Here is a 24,131-nt window from a genome sequence, read left to right as displayed (position 1 = left end):
AGGACGGACGCAAAAACATGTCCTGTGTGAACGGCCCTTAAATAGGCTCTGTCCACATTACATATGTGTGCGCGCGCAAGTTTTACTGTAATTGTGTGTGCTGAATATTTGGAAAATGTCAACAAATATAGTGAAACATTTCGAAAACCAACTTGTGAGGACATTCTGAGCGGTCCTCAGTAATTAACAGGCTAATATATCGGCCAAATAACGTGCTATGAATCTACTGTACTGATATTAACAGGTTTTGTGAGGGTTAAAACCAAACGTACACTTCACAACTCGCAGTCTCGTTTTTCATCGTGCTGGAGCACACAATACAGGTCTGTAGTGTTTCAACCACACGACCATTCGTCTCCAACTGAGGTCATGAGTGTTTACTCTTGTGCAACCTTTGAGACATGTTTGTCTGTTTAATTATTATTTTTTTTTTCAATCATTTTTGCTGTTTTAATGCCAACGTCATACATTTGTAATGTAATACAAATGTAATTTTAGGGGAATTTTGATATTTCAACCTCAGTTCCTATACATCTATAATACACTGCGTGCACAAAATATTTACACTCAGGACCTTCAGGACAAAAATGTTCTGACTTCAAAATGTTTTTTATATATATATATAAACAGAAAATATATATATATATATATATTCCACCAGAAGGCGGCATTTTTCTCATGTTTAGCCTATGGAGCAAATACATGCTTTTTTCATATTTTCTGTTTGCTGTATTATAGAGCACTGCAGGACAATTGATGCAGCTAAAATTGTGTATGTCAGAGTGTGATTTGTATGTGTGTATTAAGAAGTGTGTCTGTGTGTGTGCGTGCATGCAAAAAACAACAGTGGCATTATATAAACAAACTGCCATTTAAAGGGTTAAAATCCTGAAAATGAATGAATATTTGGTAGTTATGATCAGGACTTATGTTGGTTAAAAGATCTAAGTCAGTGAAAGAGGAAAATAATATTAATATATCATATTATTATGGCAGTTTAATAACATTTTGTCCTCTAAGGACCTCTGAGTAACTTTTTTTATTGACGCACAAGGGTTCATTCTTTCAAATAAATCATATAAAATCAAATAAATTATTCATGAACTGGACAAAGAATTTAAGGGGGTAGCATTAAATTAGAAAACATTCATTTTAGCATTAAATGGTTTAAATTCACAATTGTTTTATATAGAATTATTCTGGAGTCTATACGGTATTTAACACCATTACATCAGAAGTAACTAATTAAATGACTGAAAAATTAATAGTAGTCCCTTACTATACTTTTTTCATTGAAAAATTAATTTAATTACCATAATTAATTACTTAGTAATGCATTAAACCCAATACTGATAATATTACATTTAATAACCTTGTATTACATATGTTTTATTTATACTCCTAATTTTCGTTACTTTGTGAGCAGTGTGAAGACGACGTACATTACTGTGCAAAAGTCTTAGGCACGTAAGATGATTAACAAAAACATTTGTCTTAAGATGGTTATTAATATGTTTAGCTGTAGTGTGTCAATAGGTAATATACATTTTAGAAAACTTTTGCACAGTACTGTACCTCCTAAGTGGATTTCCTGGTTCTATCACGGGACTTTCAGGGACCTCACGTGGCTATTGTGTAGATCAGCAGTTACAGAAATACTCAAACCAGCCCGTCTGGCACCAACAAACATCCATGTGATTATCTAATCAGCCAATCGTGTGGCAGCAGTGCGGTGTATAAAATCATGCAGATACATGTCAGGAGCTTCAGTTAATGTTCGCAATGTTCAAATTTTTATCTCAGTGATTTTGGATCATGGCATGATTGTTGGTGCCAGATGGGCTGGTTTGAATATTTCTGGGATTTTCACACACAACAGCCTCTAGAATTTACTCTGAATGGTGCCAAAAACAAAAAAACATCCAGTGAGCGGCGGTTCTGTGGATGAAGCGGCTTGTTTATGAGAGAGGTCAACAGAGAATGGCCAGACTAGTTCGAACTGACAAAGTCTCCAGTAACTCAGATAACCACTCTGCACAATTGTGTTGAGAAGAATATCATCGCTGAATGCTTTTCTGAGAAGCAGGATGGCACTCTTTTGGCAGCACGAGGGGGACCTACTCAATAAAGACAGGTGCTTTTAACTTTGCTGCTGATCGGTGTGTGTGCACGTATATATATATAATTATATTGTCAAATATATTGATATAAATATTTAGTTATTTGACTATTTTTTGTATTTTAAAATGAAGAAAAAAAGACTTGCAACACAACATGTTCTATTTGGAAAATATATTATTTTATCCATGCCGTTTACTACATAGGCTATATTTACGGTTGTGTATGTGCAGTGTTGGGTGTGGTCTAATTACAAAGCAATTAATTAATGTCATTTAATTACTTAAATTAACTTCAATATCTTATAAGTGACCATCACCTGTGAGAAAGGGAAGAAAAATCACATTAGACATTAGTCTCGATTTAAAAACATCCTTTTAATAAGTCCGTGCCAAACATCCACGCACTCGCACAAACACACTCTCACATACTCACAATCACACACACACTAGTGAAAAATAATGCTCCTACAAAAAAACGCTACCATTTGTTTCCCACAATATCTTTAAATAAAATAACTTCAAGTACTCTGACGCAGATACAAAAAAACTCTGTTCTAGCTGCCTCCAGTGGGCCACGACTCACGCGGGAGACTCAGACACCTGTGGTTACAGAACGCCCGCTGTCCATCTCTGAGCACCTCTGGGGCCAGGGATCCTGAAGAATACTCCAACAGTTTTCATATGGGTTCAGATATGAGCTTCGTACAGTATGCCTTTGAGTGGAGGCCTTGATGTGTTTTATATAAGAAAGCAATAACATTACAAAAATGGGAGAAAAACAACCAAACCAAAAATTATTTCCCTATACCCTGTTCTGGAGGGCAGGCACTACTAAGATTAAGGAGACCACAGTGTTTTGTAGAGGATATGTATATACTGTACAAACAATAAATGTATATTATTAATCACTTTAAGACTAAAATTAATTGCTACAATCGTTCTAAGGCATAAACAATATCCAATGTCTGAAACAATATGTACACATCATTCCAAACAAGACTCAATATATTGACATTAATAGACAGTATGTACACATGGGTGCGCGCACTTGTGTGTGTGTGTGTGTGTGTGTGTGTGTGTGTGTACAGTGATGCAGTTAGTTCATTTTCAGAGGGTTGAATACTCTGATGCCACATGGCACAGAACAGTGTAAACAGTTTTTTTTTTCTTGGCTTTGTTTCATATTTGGAGAGGAAAAACACAAACAAATAAACATTCCATTAGATTTAAAGCAGTTTTGCTGTTTCTTCCTTTTCATAGAAAATGAAGAGTGGACCTTTTTTTATTTAGTCATAAATAATCATTTTAAAAATTAAATACATTCACTATAATATTAACGATAAAGTAAAAAAAAAAAAAAAACATATTTACAAGTAGTGGAAAGGGATTTTTCTCCTTAGTACAGCTCTGATGGTTGAAATTTCAGTGCGATTTCTTTTTTTAATCGAAGGATGTATCAAATGTATTGCACAAAGACACCCTCTGTCTTGTGTCTCTTTGGGTGTTGGATGTGGGGTTGGTCGGTCCTGAAGGGTTGCCTCTGATTCCGGAGGTGGTTCTGAGTCCTGGTCGTAGGGTTGAAATGACAGATTGCGGTGATTCGAAACCACGGAGCTCTGAGCAGCTCAGTTAGTCTGCTTGAGAAGCTCAGTCCACCTCTTCTCAAAGAATTTCCTCATGTTGTGCCCGGCCCGGCCGATGTCCGAATTGTCCTCGTTGAACTTCTCGCAGTTGTCGAACACCAGGTTGACGTCGATGATGAACGTTTCCAAATTCTGATATCTGAAGAAAAGTGCAAAAATCATAGCTAGTGTTTTCTACTGGATGATTCCTGCCATCCTGCTTAAAGGGATAGATCACCCAAAAATAAAACTTCTCTCATCATTTACTCATCCTCATGCCATCCCAGATGTGTATGACTTTCTTTCTCTGCATAACACAAATTAAGATTTTTAGAAGAATATTTCAGCTCTGTAAGACAATACAATGCAAGTGAATGGGTGCCAAAATCGTGATGCTTCAAAAAGTACATAAAGGCATCATAAAAGTAATCCATAAGACTCCAGTGTTTTAATCCATGTCTTCAGAAGCGATATGATAGATGTGGGTGTGAAACAGATCAATATATAAGTCATTATTTACTAGAAATTCTTCTCTCTGCCCAGTAGGGGGCGATATGCATGAAGAATGTGACTCACTAATAACACAATGGGAAGAATGTGAAAGTTAATGTGGAGATTGACTGAGCAGGGAGGCACATTTATAGTCAAAAATGACTTATGGATTACTTTTATGCTGATTTTTAGAGCTTTAAAATGTTGGCACCCATTCACTTACACTGTATGGACCAAAAGAGCTGAGAAATTGTTCTACAAATCTTCATTTGAGTTCAGCAGAAGAAAGAGAGTCATATACATCTGGGATGGCATGAGGGTGAGTAAATGATGGGAGAATTTTCATTTTTGGGAGAACTATTGTTTTAAGTATTCTCAATATCTCAAGTTTAATTAATTATTCATGTACAACAAAATACAGAATTGGTACCAAAATACCAAGAATTTTCATTTTTGGGTGAACTATCCCTTTAAAGTAGTGGAGAAGGACACTTACTGACTGCTGACGAGTTTCTCACGAATGGTGGAGAAATCCATTGGTTTTTTAATGACTTTGCGGTATCCAGGGACAGATTTGAGGTTGACAGGTGTGAGGAAAGGCCAGGCATCCTGATGACGTTCTAGTTCAGCCAAGAGAATCCTACAGAGAACATATATACATTAGAGACCGACTAAAACAAATGAAACAGTCACAAATACATATATGAGCAAACAGACAGCAGATGGTACCTGCAGAGGCCCAGGTCCCGGTTATTGTCTCTGGCTGTTTTGGCTCTCTTTACGCAGACGGGGCTGTCTGGTTTGGCTGCAGGTGGGGTGGAGGTGTTCTTCTTGGTCTGGGTGTGTGTGGCAGCTGCTTTCTTTGGAGTGCTGTTGCTGCTGCTGGTGGCTTCCGCCTCTTCACACGTCTCGGACTGCTTCTTGTTTTTCTTGGCTGCTTCAGTCACTTTCTTTCCTCCACTGGCTGGTGTTGCACGATTCTGAATCTTTTTAGTTTTAGGTGACTGGCCACTTGCCTGAAATAGTATACAGTACCAGTTTACTCATTCATATTGCTACACATTTACTTCATGGCACATTAATGCAATAGTTCACCCAAAAATTAAAATGATCTCATCATTTACTCACCCTCAAGCCATACTCTTTCTTCTGCAAAACACAAATGAAGATTTTTTTAAAAAAATGTCTCAGCTCTGTAGGTCCATACAATGCAAGTGAATGGTGATCAGACCTTTGTAGCACCAAAAATCACAAAAAGAAAACAAAGTAATCTATCTGACTCCAGTGGTTAAATCCATATCTTCAGAAGTGATATGATAGGTGTGGATGATAAACAGAACAATATTTAAGTTCTTTTTTTACTCTAAATCTCCACTTTCACTTTTACATCTGAAAGTGAAAGTTAAAGTGGAGATTTAGAGTAAAAAAGGGACTTAAATTTACAAACAATAGCTTCTGAAGATGGACTACTTTTATGTTTCCTGTATGGATTTTTGGAGCTACAAATTCACCATTCACTTATGGATCTACAGAGTGGAGATATTCTTCTAAAACCTTTGTGTTCTGCTGAAGAAAGAAAGTCATACACATCTGGAAAGGCATGAGGGTGAGTAAATGATGAGAGATGTTTAATTTCAGAGTGAACTATCCCTTTAACGCACATGAATATGGTTACATTTTCAGCTGATGAACAAAGCAATCATTGCTGCTCCGATGAGAGCTAGACCAGTGTTTTTTAGCCAGTTTCACAGACCCCTAGTGGTCTGTGGCGTAATTGCAGTTGATCCATAGAATCATTTAAAATATATTTAAGTGTTAAAACTGATAGTCAAAGTATAAAAATATTACTGTGGGTTGAAAAGCTATGTGATGTCCGTAACTACTTAATGGCATTAAAGTACAGTAAAATCAGTTACATTAGAAATTTAAAAGTCAGTGTAATATGAATCCTTGTCAACAAATTAACAAATATGTCAAATGTATAAATGTAAATGTACACTCACCTAAAGGATTATTAGGAACACCTGTTCAATTTCTCATTAATGCAATTATCTAATCAACCAATCACATGGCAGTTGCTTCAATGCATTTAGGGGTGTGGTCCTGGTCAAGACAATCTCCTGAACTCCAAACTGAATGTCAGAATGGGAAAGAAAGGTGATTTAAGCAATTTTGAGCGTGGCATGGTTGTTGGTACCAGACGGGCCAGTCTGAGTATTTCACAATCTGCTCAGTTACTGGGATTTTCACGCACAACCATTTCTAGGGTTTACAAAGAATGGTGTGAAAAGGGAAAAACATCCAGTATGCGGCAGTCCTGTGGGCGAAAATGCCTTGTTGATGCTAGAGGTCAGAGGAGAATGGGCCGACTGATTCAAGCTGATAGAAGAGCAACTTTGCCTGAAATAACCACTCGTTACAACCGAGGTATGCAGAAAAGCATTTGTGAAGCCACAACACGCACAACCTTGAGGCGGATGGGCTACAACAGCAGAAGACCCCACCGGGTACCACTCATCTCCATAACAAATAGGAAAAAGAGGCTACAATTTGCAAGAGCTCACCACAACTGGACAGTTGAAGACTGGAAAAATGTTGCCTGGTCTGATGAGTCTCGATTTCTGTTGAGACATTCAGGTGGTAGAGTCAGAATTTGGCGTAAACAGAATGAGAACATGGATCCATCATGCCTTGTTACCACTGTGCAGGCTGGTGGTGGTGGTGTAATTGTGTGGGGGATGTTTTCTTGGCACACTTTAGGCCCCTTAGTGCCAACTGGGCATCGTTTAAATGCCACGGCCTACCTGAGCATTGATTCTGACCATGTCCATCCCTTTATGGCCACCATGTACCCATCCTCTGATGGCTACTTCCAGCAGGATAATGCACCATGTCACAAAGCTCGAATCATTTCAAATTGGTTTCTTGAACATGACAATGAGTTCACTGTACTAAAATGGCCCCCACAGTCACCAGATCTCAACCCAATAGAGCATCTTTGGGATGTGGTGGAATGGGAGCTTCGTGCCCTGGATGTGCATCCCACAAATCTCCATCAACTGCAAGATGCTATCCTATCAATATGGGCCAACATTTCTAAAGAATGCTTTCAGCACCTTGTTGAATCAATGCCACGTAGAATTAAGGCAGTTCTGATGGCGAAAGGGGGTCAAACACAGTATTAGTATAGTGTTCCTAATAATCCTTTAGGTGAGTGTATATGTCTGCTTTGTATTGTGCCTAAGAATGCCCCTTATCTGTGGTAAAATCTCTGTAATACACGGCTTCTCGTGGATTATTGCTTTATTTTAAACAACAATATCAGAAAACCATTTTTGTCTATTTGTAACTGGGTTCACATGCATCTTTTTACCCTGACTATGGGTGGACCTCTGGAGCTTAAGCCCAAAATGTTTTTTGTAAAGCCCTGAAATGTTTTAAACCTTGCCTTGCCTGATGCAATTCTGCTCTACTTCCCCTAGTCATAATCTTACTGTCTTTTGATTATTGATATAAAGCCTGGCACATATTGTAGCTTATTCTGCAACAAAGTGGAAACTCTTATAAAAAGTACAGAATTTCAAAAACATAACTCTGAAATATCCCTCAACAAATGGATAATTGCGCCCCTGGTGACGGGAGCTGGAGGCGGTTACCTTGGAGATGCAGGCAGGGCAGTACCAGTCTCCTTCGGGGATGTTGGTGATTTTGGGTTTGTGGCAATAGGTGTGACACCCTTTATCACAACCATCACACAACAAAAGCAGGTCTTCATTATCGCCCTTTCGGCACATCTGACAGTACTGGAAACACACGCAAACATGTAAGGAATTTGAGCTATAGGCTCACATCATGTGCTCCACAACATAAATGGCTGATGGTTCACAACTGCATGATCAAGCACTTCTGGACAGGTTAAATAAGTGACAATGGGTGTATGACAGAGGTTCTCAACTGGTGACTGGTTACGACCAAAAACTGTTCCAAATAATTAAAGGAAAAGTTCAACCAAAAATGAAAAGAGATTTGTATGACGTTCCTTCATTAGCAGAACACAACAGTTTTTTTAGAAGACTATTTCAGCTCTGTAGATCCATGTAATGCAAGTGAATGGTGGCCAAGTTTGAAGATTCAAAAAGCACATAAAGGTAGCCTAAAAGGAATTCATATGACTCAACTGGTTAAATTCAAATCTTGAGATACAATAATCATAGGTTTGGTTGGGAAACTGATGCATATTTAAGTTATTTTTAATATACATTTTCAATTTCACTTTCACATTCTTCTTTTGTTTTTTTGGCAATTCACATTCTTTGTGCATATCGCCACCTACTGGTCTGGGCTTGTCAAAATGTGGAGATTTATAGTAAAAAAAGACTTCAATATTTATCTGGCTTTTACCCACACCTATCATATCACTTCTGAAGTTATGGATTTAACAACAGGTGTTGCATGGATTACTTTTGTTTCTTTTAGTTGCTTCAGAGTTCTGGTCACCATTCACTTGCATTGTATGGACCTACAAAGCTGAAATAAAAATCAACAAATCGTCATTTGTGCTCTGCTGAGGAAAGAAAGTAAAAAATGTCTGAGATGGCATGAGGGTGAGTAAAGTTTTTTTTGGGGTGAACTATTCCTTTAAATGCAACTGACCATATAGTCGGACATTGTTTGGTCTGCAATATAAATAGGCTGATCAACTTTTAAAAGTGAGGAAAAAACCCTTCCCGTATCTTTTGTAGTTTACGTCAAAGTTTGTGCGTCTAATCAAAATTAAGCAGATGCCAACATCAAGGTTTGCATGACATGCTCTCGTCCTCGAAAAGCATGAGCAAAACTACACTGTGGTAAAAGAAGCCAGACTACGTTAAATACGGGTTCAGATGCAACAAGGATAAACATGGTTTGTGCAGACCACAATGTGTTTTTGGTGGCTGCCAAATGCATGAAACCATCGAAAATGTGGTCTTTTAGAAATATTATAAAAATATAAAGACGAGCCGAATACAATATTTGCCACGCTGTTTGTTCCATGTGTTAAGAACCACAGTGTATGACATCACACACCACTTTCATGATGGACCTCTCCCAGGCGATGGATTTCTGCAGCTGCTGCAAACACATGGCTAACTGAGAGGAGCTGCGGACCTCACACAGTGCCTTCCGCCACACCTTCATCCCTGGAGCAATCTCTTCTTCTCCCCTACAACACACACACACACACACACACACACACACAGAGAGACACACACACTGATCAGCGGCAAGGTTTATTTCAAAGCTGTATGGATGAATGTAAACAATGTTTATAGTAGACTGAGGTGAGTAGCTGAGACCTGATTTCAATAACACACACACACACACACACACACACACACACACACACGAACATCAGTCATCTCAAACAGCCTATATTGTGTGATACGCTTTTGTGGCATGATGTCTCAGCCATACATGAGGACAAAAAGCACAAGATGCTGTGATGTACCATGCACTTAGAAACAAATCAAGTTTTGGAGGTGTCCAACTCCATCGTTTGGGAAAACAAATGCTTGAAAGTTTTTGAAGGAAAGGAAAATCTGTGCACTGCCGATTACAACCATGCCAATAACAAAAAGGGTGCAGGCAAGGGAGTGATAGGGAAACAAACAAAAAAACAGCACAAGAACCAAAACCCAAAACTGGAGTCAGGGTGAGAACGAATGGACGGACGAGCAGAGAACCCCAGCCAGCAGAAAGAGGGGTAAAGGGAGGATGAGGAGGAGGAGAGACGAAGGCTGGGAGTCTGGATGACCTACCCTTCCCCTCCAGCGCTAGTGGATGGAGCAGGTGCGGGGACAGTGACTGTACCCACGTTATCCAGTTTGATCTGGATGGTGGTCCCTAAGGGGCTCCGCAGGTACCTTCTCTCGATGTGACGCTCCAGCTCGGCCAATCGCATAGCTGCGATGTCCAGCGGGTTACTGGGGCGACGGATCAGGCCCTTTTCCGAGCTTCGCTCCTCCTGGGACTCCGCTCCTGGGCGAGGCTTGGGGAGGGGATTGTGCTCGTAATAAACCAGGTCCTCTCTTTCAGACTGTGGATCCGGATACATCCAGCCCTGAAGAAAGGGATTGTGGAAAATTTGAAACAGGCGAAATTTGACGGTTTTGGTCTGTTTCTAGAAAACGAATCAAAGCTGCCAACTGTTCACACGCAGACTTACCTTGACCTGCAGGCTGGCGGAGGTGACTTTGCGCTCCAGTTCTTCCACCTGTTGCAGCAGAGCGATGTCGGTCTCCATGGCCTGTTCCTCCACACACCATTCCTGCAGCGTCTCCACGGAAACCTGGCCCTCGTCCAGCTCCGAGACTTCCATAACTGCGACTGCAAGCAAGAAAACAAGACCCCAGGAGAGATCAGCATCATTAAAAACACATCACAGCAGAATTCTGCTCATTCTAATAATGATTCTGTACGCTTGCCTGAATGTTACTCAAGGTGGTGCTGTGGATTGACTATTTGGGGTAGAAACATCATTGAACAGTACAACACATGAACAGTGTGATATGACTATTGTAATTTGTCTGTACAACTGAAGTAATGTAAGATGTGCATCTATTTAGCCTCAATAAGTGCCTGAGAAAATACATGTGTAACATTTCTGTAGCTTATGTGTAGATTACGTTTAATGTGTAGCTCGATATGTGTTTGACAGTCAGTTGCATCTCAGTGTGAAAATAACAAATGCTGTTCTAGATTTTATGCATTATCTATTTAATTTATGAAAATTAAAACATTAAAATCTATAAAATGTTATCCTTTTCTAATTGTGTTGAAAGTATTTAGAAATTTTACTCCATCTGGGTATTTGTAAATCCATTTTTGATAGATATAAGTGCCGGGTCTCTAAAGACAAAATATTTGGGAAGGGGGCCTGGGTAGCTCTATCGCGAGTTTGGATCCATGGCGTGCTGAGTGAGTCCAGCCAGGTCTCCTAAGCAACCAAATTGGCCCGGTTGCTAGGGTGGGTAGAGTCACATGGGGTAACCTCCTCGTGGTCGCTATAATGTGGTTCTCGCTCTCTGTGTGGTGAGTTGTGTGTGGATGCCGTGGAGAATAGCGTGAAGCCTCCATACGCACTACGTCTCCGCGGTAACACGCTCAACAAGCCACATGATAAGATGTGCGACGGTCTCATATGTGGAGGCAACTGAGATTCCTCCTCTGCCTCCCTGATTGAGGCGAGTCACTACGCCACCACGAGGACTTAGGGGCCGTTTACACGACAACGTTTTCAATTAAAAACGGAAAACTTTTTATGCGTTTTGGATGTTTGTTTATATGACCCGTGTTTGGGACCTGAAAACATAAACTTTTGAAAACGTGTTTCAAAGTGCAAGTTTTTGAAAACGATGCCGTTATCGTCTTCGTGTAAACATACAAAAATGCAAATTTGTGAAAACGACGACGTCATGCGCACGCGTTTTACGTGTTCAGTCTATAAGCATGAACTTCGAGAACTTTGTCCTTATCTCCAGGGCAAACAGACCAACTGTGCTTTATAGTCCAGGGTCACTTGTAGTAATAAAGCAATCTCATCGTCCATCCAGACAAAATTGCTTGATGCTTTCGTCATCTTCATTCTTTGTATTCACCGCTCTGTGGAAGAATGCTTATGTGCGCAGGCGCGTAGTGTTTCTATCAAAGTGACATCGCCAACTACTGGCCTGGCATGCATAATACAGCATTTTTAGTTGTTTTTGCGGATCCGTGTGTCATCTGCACACAAAACTTTTTAAAAACACAAAGGGAAAACTTTTTCATTTTTAGTACATCGTTGTCATGTAAACGTACCCTTAGAGCACATTCAGAATTGGGCATTCCAAATTGGGGAGAAAAGAGTGTTGGGGAAAATGACCATGCATTTAAGGGTAAATCTCTAAAATTGTACGATAAAACATACACACGCACACATCCTGCAGTTTCACTTCCACAGTGCTCACCATCTCGGTTCTTGTTACAGGTCTGTACGATGAGCTCCATGGATTTCTGCAGCTGTTTTTGCAGGGATCTCTCCCGGATGCCTCTGCTATGGAGAGCATTCACGAGGGCTTTCAACTTCTCCATGTCGGTCACCTTCCACCATCCCAGCAGCTTGTCTGTCATTCAGCCAAAACCATTAGCATTAACAACCTCAAACAACACTGGACTGATAACACTCATATCTCAAGACTTAAAGGGCACCTATTATGCCCCTTCTCACAAGATGTAATTTAAATCATTGGTGTCCCCAGAATGAGTCTGTGAAGTTTCAGCTCAAAATACCCAACAGATCATTTATTATACCATGTTGAAGATGGCATTTTTGGGTGGGAATAAAAAGAAGCTATTTTTGTGTGTGTGTCTTTAAATACAAATGAGCTGGTGCTCCCCGCCCCGTATTCAGAATAGGGCGGAGTTTTGACATCTCTGCTTCGGATAACCAGGCATCATAAGCAATATGACTGACAGCTGACAGATGAGGGAGAGACTTCATCACAAGTAACAACTTTGAGAATGAACCAGGAAGTTTCTCATTATTTAATACATTTATTTATTTGTTGTAGAGTTTTTTCAGCAGTTTTGCAACGATGGATGAACAACACACACACACACACACACACACACACACACACACACACAAATACTGTTACAACGTTCGCTATGCACTATAACGAAACAAAACACACAAACAGACATGTCCGTCGGCAGTGTCCGTCAACAGATGTGGGCAGGGCCTGTACAAAATGAAGTCACTTTGTACAGAATCTACAAACGTCTTGTTCTGAGACGCTGCTTATGATTAATGGAGATAAAAAAAAAAGGACTGGGTGGATTTTTATCATTATAGGGTGGTTGTGTACACACACTGCCAACACACTTTTATGCTCAAACACCATGTAAAAGTTAATTTAGCATAATAGGTCCCCTTTAAGGGAATATTCCGGGTTCAATCTAAGTTAAGTTCAATCGACAGCATTTGTGGCATAATGTTGATTACCACAAAAATGTATTTAGACTCATCCCTCGTCTTTAAAATAAAAGTAAAAATGGAGGTACTTACAATGGAAGTGAATGGGGGCCAATTTTTGGAGTGTTTAAAAAGGCAGAAATGTGAAAATTATAGTTTTATAAAAGCACTTTCATTAATTCTTCTGTTAAAACTCGTGTATTTTAAAGTTGTTTAAATTAAATCTTTTCCCGTCATTTTAGTGTTTGAGGGTTTGTTGACTACATCGTCATGGCAACAGAATTGTAAACTTCGCCATAACTTTAAACAGAACAGGTTAGTAAGTGATTTTATCACACTAAAATAATTTGTACAAACATATTTTTTATATCTTGTGGCTATACTTTTGAAAAAGTGAGTATTTTAAATGTTACATTTTTTATTTTTAAATGTCTTGCTTGGAAATCGTTTTTTTCACTTCTTTTTTTTTTTTTTTGGTGGAAATCAATATTATGTCATAAATGCTGTTGACTGAACTTAACTTGTATTGAACCCGGAATATTCCTTTAAGCAACGCTGACGTTTTTTGGTGACCGGATCACATGTGGTCAGCGCTAAATACAGGCCTATACTGGGTCTAAAATATCCTCTGATAGGATCACAAAAACCACATATGGAGGTAGTAAAAAATGCATGTGACCACATTGCATTTGAGGTGTAAGCGCTAATCCGTCCTGAATGCATACCAGAGAGCAGTGAAGCACCACCCCCCACCTGTCAATCAACCGCTGCACTACAAGAAGCATTTAAATTTTGTCAATTACGAATGGCTTTAAATGGAAATAACCATCTGATCAGAAAATGTAAAAAGCGGATATTTACACAAACAAGAGAACTTCACGGATCTTCTTCAGTGTGTCTGAAATCAACATGCAAGAAGCGCAAACATCTGCAGCTGCAGTTAATGGGTAATCCGTTCAAATAATGGACAATTTTGCTTGAAATGTTGCATCTATTAAACATTTTAACTGCATCTGGGAAACACATTTTACGTGCTTTTTGTGTGAGTACTTTCTCACCTAGTTGCACTTTAATGTTATGCAGCTAAACAGTGACAATGATTCATGTCGTCAGGAAATCAGAGACCCTCCCCTCGAAATCCGAACACAAGTGGTCACAGGAGATGCGTCTCGTATGACCACATGTGATCAGATCAACCAAGACGCATCTTAATACCATGTCTAAACGGGGTCGAACATGTGTTGTTCCAAATTATGGCTAATTATGTGAATATGTGAACATGTTTGAGTGTACGCTTTAGATTTTAAACTCACCTTCTGGTATGGGGAGGGGTTCAGGGTGGTCGTGGTTTCTGGGAAGGTCCAGAGCTAAAGGAGAGGAGGCAGACGTAACCTTCTCCCCAGTGGGAACAGGAGATCCGCTCTTACTGGTTGAGACGCTGGGTACCAGGAGGGGGCTGGCGCTGCCCTCTACTGAGGGGTACATGTGCAAGGGACTGCTGCACAGGGGTAGATTGGGGCTGATGACCCCACTGGACCAACCGCATATGGGCAAACCCATGAGAGCTCCACCTGGCTTCACCTGGAGAGAGATTAAGGGAATACATCTGCCATTTGAAGTCTTGATCGTCCTAATTTCCTTAATTCTTGACTACCTTCATTTTAATGTAAATTCTATTCAACAAAACATATTGTAATTGGAATACTGGATATTGGTACTGACAAACGATTATGATTTTTGCCTTAATCGTGCAGCCATAATATACAGTTACTGTATGTGAAGTGGGACCAATGACATTTCACTGTGGGTACATACCTGCATGCTGAAGTTACTAATACCAGAGGGGGAGGGGTTCAGAGGGCTTGCTGATGTGGAGAGAGAAAGCAGGTGATGGTGTGGAGAGGAGGAAGACGGTTGTGGGGGAGTTTTGGGACGTGTGTTGGAGGTGTTATTACGGGGCGAGGACTGTGTGTGTGCTGAAGGCTGGATGAGGGAGGTCTCATCGCAGGGTGAGCGAGGCAGCAGGCTGAACCAGTGGCCACTGTGCTCGCTTAGGATCCTGAGCAGCTGGTCATTAGGTATGAGCGCAGTCTGTGCAAGCTGCTGTGGCTGCAGGACATGCGCAGGGATGCCCAGCTGCAGGGGAGGGGGGATTATGGGGTCTGCGCCTGGGCTGCTGGCCTCTATCAGCTTGGAGGTAGTTGGAGAGTGAGCTGGAGATGCTGATGTTGTTGTTGCTGTGGCGGCAGTTGCCGGGCAGCCGTTGTGGTCATGGCAGAGACCCTTGGCCCCTGCAGGTGTGCGAGCCAGTTCCAGGCATGAAAGGTACTGTGAGGGGCGGAGCTCTGGCTGCTGAGGAGGCGTGGTTACAGATTTGGGTTCATGAAGTTCTTTGAGTGGAGAGGAGCACAACTCTTTCTTCGCCTCCTGTTCAGGATTAATGGGTTTCTCGTCTTCCTGTTTCACCTCCTTCTTCACAGGCGACGGCATCTCCTCAAGCTGATGATGCTGTGGAATTTCCTCCTGAGGCTCCTCTTTGACCTGCACACCTTGAAAGTTTTTGAACCTCTCTTGCTCTTTCTCCAGCTCTTTCAGACCTTTCAGACAGCGGGAAGTGCATAATTAGCGTAAAATGAATGGTGTATTTGTATGAAAGTTCCTAGAAAGTCTTTAGAAACTTAAAAATGGATGAATGTCATTGCATTAAATGACAAAATATCAAACCAAGTGGCTCTTACTTTAAATAAACATATCGCAAGCACATTTCTCAAGCAAAACATGTTAGAAAAAGAGGTGAAGTAGGTTTAAAATGATAAAACAATACATATACTGTTTAAAGGAGCATGCCCATAGTTAATGTGATGAACTATACCTGTGGTTACACTGCTATGACACCTGTGTGAACATGAGGGAAATTGACTTCATACATCCACTAATATCAATTTGGTTAATTGCATTTGTCTGCAGATGCCACTTGCTTTGATATTTTGTTTTATTATGCAATGATAATTGTAATTGAAAAAAATTATTATCTTATCATTTAGATATGTATGACTTTATTTCTTCAGCAGATCACAAACAAAGATTTTTAGAAGATTATCTCATCTCCGTAGGTCCACACAATGCAAGTGAATGGTGACCAGAAATCACATAAAGGAAACATAAAAGTAATACATACGACTCCAGTGTTTAAATCCATATCTTCAGAAGTGATACAATAGGTGTGGGTCAATATTTATGTACTTTTTTTACTCACCACTTGTAGTAAATCTACACTTTAACTTTCACATGTGAAAATGAACTAAACAGGCACCACATGTGACTCTCGGATGTAAGTGAAAGCGGTGATTTAGAGTTAAGAAAAAATACATAATATAGATCTATTGCTCACCCACACCTATTATATCACTTCTTAAGACATGGATTTAACCACTGGAATCTCATAGATTACTTTTACGATGCCTTTAAGTGCTTTTTTTGGAGTGTCAACTTTTTGGCACCCATTCACTTGCATTATATGGACCTACAGAGCTGAAATATTCTTCTAAAAATCTTAATTTGTGTTCTGCTGAAGAAGTTATTTTTGGGTTAACTATCACTTTAAGCTCAATCAACAGCATTTGTGGCATAATAATACTGATTAACACAAAAAGTCATTTTGACCTGCCCCAGCAGTGAGGCACTTACAATGGAAGTGAATGGGGGCCAATTTTTTTTACGTTAAAATTCTCGCCGTTTCAAAAGTATAGTCACAAGTCATAAACAATATGCATGCACACATGATGTTAGTGTTATAAAATCACTTACTAACCTCTTCTGTGTAAAGTTTATGCCAATTTTACAACTTCATTGTCAGTAATGTCAACAAACCCTAAAATGACTGTAATCATGATGATTTAAACAACGTTACAGATCAAATAATACACAAGTTTTTGCAGAAGAATTCATGTAAGTGCTTTTAAATAATTGTAAGCATCAAATTTCTGTGTTTAAACCCTCCAAAAATTGGCCACACTCACTTCCATTGTGCCTCACTGTAACCTCCATTTATGCCTTTTTGTTTTTAAGAAAAGGAGGACGAGTAGAAATTAATGGTAATCAACATTATGCCACAAAAGCTGTCGATTGAGCTTAACTCGTACAGAATCCGGAATATTCCTTTAAGTTTCCAAAACTTTGTGGGGGCACAAATACTTTTTTAGGTTAGATAGATGTACCCACCTTCTCCACTCTCCAACCCCTCTATGTAAACCCCTCCACACTGTGGGAGGACCCAGTATCTGCGCCGGTACCGGTCCTGTCCATATGACATGGACCGCAGAGCATGAGACGATTCGAAGAGCTTCCGACGGATCAGGTTTTGCTGCTGTACTCGCACAAAGAAAGATACACATATGAGAGTGTGTGTGTGTGTGTGTGTGTGTGTGTGTGTATGTGTGTGTGTGTTTGAGGGTGCATAAGTCTGTACATTTCATTTGGAACCCTTTATTTACCTTTGATAACTTGTCTATCTGTTTCTCCAGCTCTTCAACACTGGTGGCTGTGTCTCCCTCATCCTGAAATACACACGCAGATGTACATGCAAAATCAATACAATGTCTGATTACAATCTGCGTAATTGATGTGTAAAAACCGCACATAATGAACTCTTTTTACCTCATCGCACGTCTCCACCTTCTTGCCCTTTTTAGCCTCTTCCTCCTCCTCCTCATCATCCTCATCTCCAGGTTCATCACTGTCCTCGTCGTCTTCATCGTCGTCATCGCTGTCTCCGGCCTTCCTCTTGCGCTTGTGACCAATGGCAGAGAGAGGCTCCTCCCCTCCAGCGACCGATTCACGTTTCCCAGTCCGTTTTGCGTAGATTGTTTTAAGTCTGCACGCACATACAGAAAAAGGACTGTTAGACTTATTAAGCTCAGTGTATTTATCTTTTAGTGTACGGTTTGCAGTTTTAGTGAATTGTTTGATTAAATAACGGTTTACTGAAACTAAACTAGACTTTAATATCTTTATTATGTAGAACCCTTTTTATAAAAGCAATAAAGAACTCAAGGCCGTGCTGAAGGGGCCACGGGCCCTTGTGTGTGTTGTTCCTTATTGCTTAAATAATGTACTCATGTGTACTGTATGTGTACATGTGCACTCACTTCTTCAGTTTGCCCTCCACGATACACTCATCTTTCCGCAACACATTCATGTGCTCCAGGCTCTTGTCGATCTCACTGAAAAACACAAAAAAAAACTCATGTGTGATTTGCCAAATGTTGAGGTTCCAGTGTTCATGCATTAGGTACTCAAAGCTCTGTGAACGTCTCACCATGTTAGCTATGTTTTTGTGCACCATTATGCCATAGATTAATATTTAATAGTGCCTAGGCAGGCCTGAGAGACTATCCACACAGCACATTTACTGTGACATCTCCAGGCCATTATTATATGTAATTGAAAAAACTAGCTGTTGATTTATTATTGAATCATACAAAGTTGTGTTTTACTGTATTACATTGTAATATGATAACTGAACTAAACCTCAGAAGCCATCAAGAATCATGGTTGAAGTTGAACTCATCAACATAATAGCAAACACAATAGGAAGTTCAGGACATCTGTGCATCTAACGTTTCTTACCTGACCACGCTTTTACTGCAGGACAACTCATTGACCAGGAAGGCCAGAATAGAGGCTTTCTGAGCAGGTGTGTGGGCCTGGAAGGCTTTGGTCCTCAGACTCAGAGTGAGATCAGCTAGCTCGGTTTGAGAGCAGTGAGCCTCCATGTACTGCTGCAAAACCTCAGACACGTTGTCCCGGTTCAGACCCACATTGGTCAGGTGGTCCCCCAAGATAGACTTAGACTGGTGGAGAGAGAAGGAAAGTTGCAATTCAGACTTTAAAATGGATCTTCATTGAACTTCATCATTCATTTCAGTCATTTAGTTCAGTGGGGCTCAACCAAGGAGCCACGGCCCATTAGAGGACCTCAGCAAACATCCAAAGGGACCTCTAGATGACTTAGAATTATTTAAAATAAGTTAGCTAGCTCCTGTATATAATAAGCTAAATTGCTATTAAAAAATCTAAAAATGCAAAAAAATAAATCAAATAAAAATTACGATATTCACACTTTTCTACTCAATCAGTTATCGGTTCTTTAATATCTGGTCTACCGTTAAACAGCACAATTATTTGGGTCTCTAAACTGACAGCACCCAACGGCGCCAACGAACCTCTGGGCGTTCAAGAGGAAACAACACAGGTGAAGCAATTTACTTATTTCATGTATTTCCAGTGTTGGGTCGTAACGGACTACATGTTATCTGGATAATGGACTCAGATTACATAAATCTAGTACTTGTAATTAGATTTCATACATTTAAAATGTTTACTTTACTATTTATGGATTACATGATTACATTACAGATTACATTTCAGAAGTAATCTACCCAACACTTTTATTATTTGCATAATTACTCAACAGAAACGACAGTCAAGTGAGAGATGCACACCATTTAGAAGACAAAACAACTTTTCATATGTATAATGTCATAATAAATAGGTTATTTATAATGCCTATTGCATTTTTTTGTTGTGGTTTGTTGTAGTGTAATGATTAACCAGTATTGTGTCAAAATGAAAAGAAAATTATTATTTAAATAAAATATCGGTTTTCATATCGGTTATCGAACACTTAAACCTAAAAATACTCTGTATCAGTATTGTTCGTAAAAAAGATGACATTGGCCGGCCTCTACTTACAATAAACTGACTACATTTACATGAACGCCAGAAAGCGGCTTGAAAGTGATTTATTTCGAGAAAAAAAGTTCCAGTTCACATGCATTGTTTAAGCGGCGTACTCTTTACTCCCGCTTTTATCCAAAGCGACTTACAGTGCACTTATTACAGGGACAATACCCCCGGAGCAACCTGGATTTAAGTGCCTTGCTCAAGGACACAATGGTGGTGGCTGTGGGGATCGAACCTACAACCTTCTACTTACCAGTTCAGTGCTTTAGCCCACTACCCCACCACCACTCCAAACACGGGATACGACTTTTTTATTCTCTGTTGCTTTGTTTTATTTCAAGATATTCCAGAGTTGTTGCCGTGTTTGTTTTCTATTGCGACCTGCAGTGGAATCGCCTTGCGAAATAATTCCCTCTTACATAAATTTCTGGGATTCCCCCAATGTACAAGCGCATATACACGAACATGAGGGACAGTCAGTTTTTTTACATTGGTGTGTATAAATGGGTATAGTGTATAGTTTATGTGATTTTCCCACTGTACTCCCAGAAATACTGAATTCTTTCCGCTGTGTTGACTTGTTTTTGGGCTCCATCCTATGATGTTTGTTATCCTGGTCTGTTCCATATGTGCGTCCCTTCAAACACCCATCAGAATATCGCTTATGTGTTTAAATGGACACTTTAAGCCGCGTTTTCTGAAAGAAACCTATTCGTGTTAAAACGGCAACTCTTAATACCTTAAACGGCATAAGGAAATAAGCATTCTTGTTTACATGATGTTTCGGAACACCGCTTTCTGCAAAAACCCTGGAACCAATAGTTTTCTTAAGTGCATGTAAACGTGGTCATTTATCACCAGGGTAATCCCCTTGGAGCAACATGGGATTAAATGCTTTGCTCCAGAGCATAACGGTAAAAGCTATCCGATTTGAAGCTACACCCTTTTGGTTTAGCTCCGATCTTTAATCATTAGTCTACAGTGTCCCAGATGGAACAGTAAAGACTATGTATCCTTCCTATGGTTGTGACGTCATTTCGAACAAAACCTGGCCAAAACGAAGTTCAGGAAAACTTGGTACCAGAGAGATCACCAGTGGTGAGACCACTCTGAAAGTTTGTGTATGTGTGTAAGTGGGCATCTCGCTTTTACCCTGTGTCCTGGAGGCAATCCTGGGTCAGACACAGTGGACGAGAGCAGCCGAACCAAAAGGTCCTGCACTTGCCCCATGCTGTTGCCCAGGTTGAGCAGCCCCTCCTGCAGTATACCGAGAGTGGGCAACTCAGAGGACTCCACACCCAGAACCTTCCCAAAGCTCCGTAGGAACTGGACCACCATCATGCAGTCTGCAAACACACTACCAGGCAGCACCAGACCAGGGATACGAGGGATCTCTGGAAGGGGCTATGAAAGAGAGATAGTGAGACAACTTTTATGATGGCTTCGTCTTTCTTATCACCACTAGGTGCCAGCATTCCATCTCAAGTGAACTTACAGGGAAGTGCTTTTGCAAGGTTCTGTTGATTTGGATTTTATTTATTGATGGATGAAACCTAAATATAGAATCTTCGTTTAAATAAATCAAGTTCTACAAAGTATTCTATAGGACGTCTTTTATATCAAATGTTTTGAAAGATTATTTAAGCTGATATTCCAGAACTTCCACCTCATTTGGTCTGAAATCCATTCCCATTACCTTGTGATCTGTCAAACACATGTCCTCGTTGGGTTTTTTCATCTCACGGATCATCTCCAGCTCCAGCCTCCGGAGCTCCATTTTCCGCTCCTTGTTGAGTCGTTTCTCATCACGTTTCTCTTGCCTGAGGCGTTCGCGCTCCTGCGGGGTGGAAGAGAGGCTATATTAACCAGCTGGACGCCGGGATATTAATGCAGCAAGCAAGTTAGGCATGCCTGACAATAGGGTATTATGTTATACAAGAAGCTTTTTTGTTGTTGTTGTTGAGGGTACTTTATCAAAGTACATCAAAATGATTTGCTGTAACACATTCAGGGAGCACAGCAGAGCAAGTAGACGTGGCATGTGAGGAAGCCTTGAGGTACAGAGAGGAGAGTGGAGCGGTGAAGGACAGTGTTCACTTATTTATTTATTTTGTTTTGCACACCTCAGCTTTTTTGCGAGCCTCCACAGCTTTCATTAGCATAACGTGCTGTCTCCTCCTCTCCCTCTCCTGAAAAGACAGAAGGATTCCATCGTTCAGTGGAGGAGAGCAGAGCAGATAAAACCACACAGAAAGAAAATAAACCAAAAAATGAAAGCCAGAGACAGACGATAAAAGGGATCAGCGTGGTTTAGCATGTTGCACAGAAAGAGAGAGAGAGAGAGAGAGTGGGTGTAGAACGGACACATTGCTATGGCCATGATGGGGCAGCCACATAAATGTGTGTTATAGCTGATCAGACGGGAACAAAAGAGCGAAAAGAAAAGCCACAGATGTAATGGGCAGGTCAGAGGAGGAAAGCTGTCTTGAGTTAGGTTAGCGCAGCTACTGTTACAAGTGCTCAACAATGAGCCAAACAAGGGAAATCCAAGAGATTCACCTCCATCTCAGCCTCCCCTTCCTTATAGCACATTGTCCCGTCACTGTTATTACAGCATTTAAGTCAACATGAAATCAAAATTCACCCTATTTACTTCCTTAATTAACATTGAAGTTCTAAATGATGCATGTTGCATTAGTGCATTTTATTATGTAAAAAACCATTGTAATTATAATCTACTCTTTCAATTTAGCTGATGTTGCCTGGGCCAGGCGGGCTATTGGATAAAGTAGTTCACCCAAATGTTCAAATGTGATCGGAATTTACTCACCCTCTTGTTTGAAAAATCCCTGAAAAACGACTCCCATCAAAACATATCGTCTACCTTCAGAAGACTTGGAATATGATGCACAAGTCTCATGAATACTTTTATGATACATTTAGGTCGTTATTAATCATTAAAGGAATATTCCGGGTTCAATACAAGTTAAGCCCAATCGACAGCATTTGTTGATAACCACAAAACTGAATGTTGACTCGAAAAAAAAAAAAAAAAAAATGGAGGTTCCAGTGAGGCTCTTACAATGGAAGTGAATGAGGCCAATTTTTGGAAGGTTTAAACACAGAAATGTGAAGCTTATAGTTTTAGAAAAGCACTTGCATTAATTCTTCACTTATTTTTACAGTAATTTAGGGTTTGTTGACATTACATCGTCATGGTAACGAGGTTGTAAAATTGGCTATAACTTTACACTGAAAAGGTTATTAAAGGATTTATCACACTAAGATCATGTTCCCACACATATCCTTTACGTCTTATGTCTGTACTTTTGAAAATGTGAGTATTTAAACGTTCAATAATCGGCTACCATTCACTTCCATTGTAAGTGCCTCAATGTAACCGAGAAGGAGGGACGAGTCAAAATGTATTTTTGTGATGATCAATATTATGCCTCAAATGCCCTCGATTGAACCCGGAATATTCCTTTAAAGTAAGGCTATTGAACTGAAAATACAGACCAAGTTCTTCATCTGTGTTTTGCATAAGAAAGTCATACGGGTTTGAAAAAACATGACGGTGAGTAAATAATGACAGAATTATCTTATTTTTTTTCCGGGTTAGGGGTGAAATACAGTATTCCTTTAACCGAAGGACAAATGACTATTTAGGTATTGGTTTAGCAAACTCGCATTCAGGTCGGTCTCCATTTTGGCATGGAACACCCACTTTTCATGATGGCATAAAGGGTCGTGCGTGCGGTTTCATGTTGACTTTAAGGACAAGGCCAATCAGTGTGATATCTTCATATCTGACCCACGGATGGCATGAAATGTACGACGGAGAGAAGCGCAAGTTTCCTCGGCTTGTCTCGTTGGTCGGGTACTACAACCTTTGACCTTTACTGATGGCCTCACAGGCAGTACAATCAGCACAGTGCAAATGCAACATCTGGACAAGACCTCTGCAACAACAACACACACACACACACATACACACCAACACTGACATTTTCACAGCGGTAATGATAATACACAATATTGGGTTGACTGCACACGTGGAATGAGGGTGTGTGGCACTTTCCACCAATGAGAGTTAGAGGTCTGCAACCCGACCCGGGCCCGATGGGACCCGAGAACCCGACATTTTTCAAGCAGGATTTC

At 40.2% G+C, this 24,131-nt stretch overlaps 1 protein-coding gene across 1 annotated transcript in view; it reads right to left on the bottom strand.

Annotated features, from left to right (window-relative positions):
* Window positions 1–2,480: 2,480 nt before the first annotated feature.
* Window positions 2,481–24,131, bottom strand: part of LOC127653525 (bromodomain adjacent to zinc finger domain protein 2B-like) — a 111,287-nt gene continuing 89,636 nt past the window's right edge. The window contains 18 exon segments of the mRNA XM_052140215.1: window positions 2,481–3,902; window positions 4,731–4,874; window positions 4,964–5,250; window positions 7,891–8,037; window positions 9,302–9,437; window positions 10,033–10,334; window positions 10,440–10,600; window positions 12,220–12,375; window positions 14,540–14,807; window positions 15,042–15,823; window positions 17,448–17,592; window positions 17,720–17,782; window positions 17,883–18,099; window positions 18,374–18,448; window positions 18,855–19,078; window positions 21,123–21,374; window positions 21,667–21,807; window positions 22,094–22,159. Of these exon segments, the coding sequence (XP_051996175.1) occupies window positions 3,746–3,902; window positions 4,731–4,874; window positions 4,964–5,250; window positions 7,891–8,037; window positions 9,302–9,437; window positions 10,033–10,334; window positions 10,440–10,600; window positions 12,220–12,375; window positions 14,540–14,807; window positions 15,042–15,823; window positions 17,448–17,592; window positions 17,720–17,782; window positions 17,883–18,099; window positions 18,374–18,448; window positions 18,855–19,078; window positions 21,123–21,374; window positions 21,667–21,807; window positions 22,094–22,159 (3,723 nt within the window). The 3' untranslated portion in view covers window positions 2,481–3,745.

Source organism: Xyrauchen texanus, chromosome 13 (assembly GCF_025860055.1).
Source record: "Xyrauchen texanus isolate HMW12.3.18 chromosome 13, RBS_HiC_50CHRs, whole genome shotgun sequence".
NCBI lineage: Eukaryota > Metazoa > Chordata > Actinopteri > Cypriniformes > Catostomidae > Xyrauchen > Xyrauchen texanus.
The sequence above is the reverse complement of the archived record's forward strand: the minus strand, read 5'-3'. Positions and strand labels throughout refer to the sequence as shown.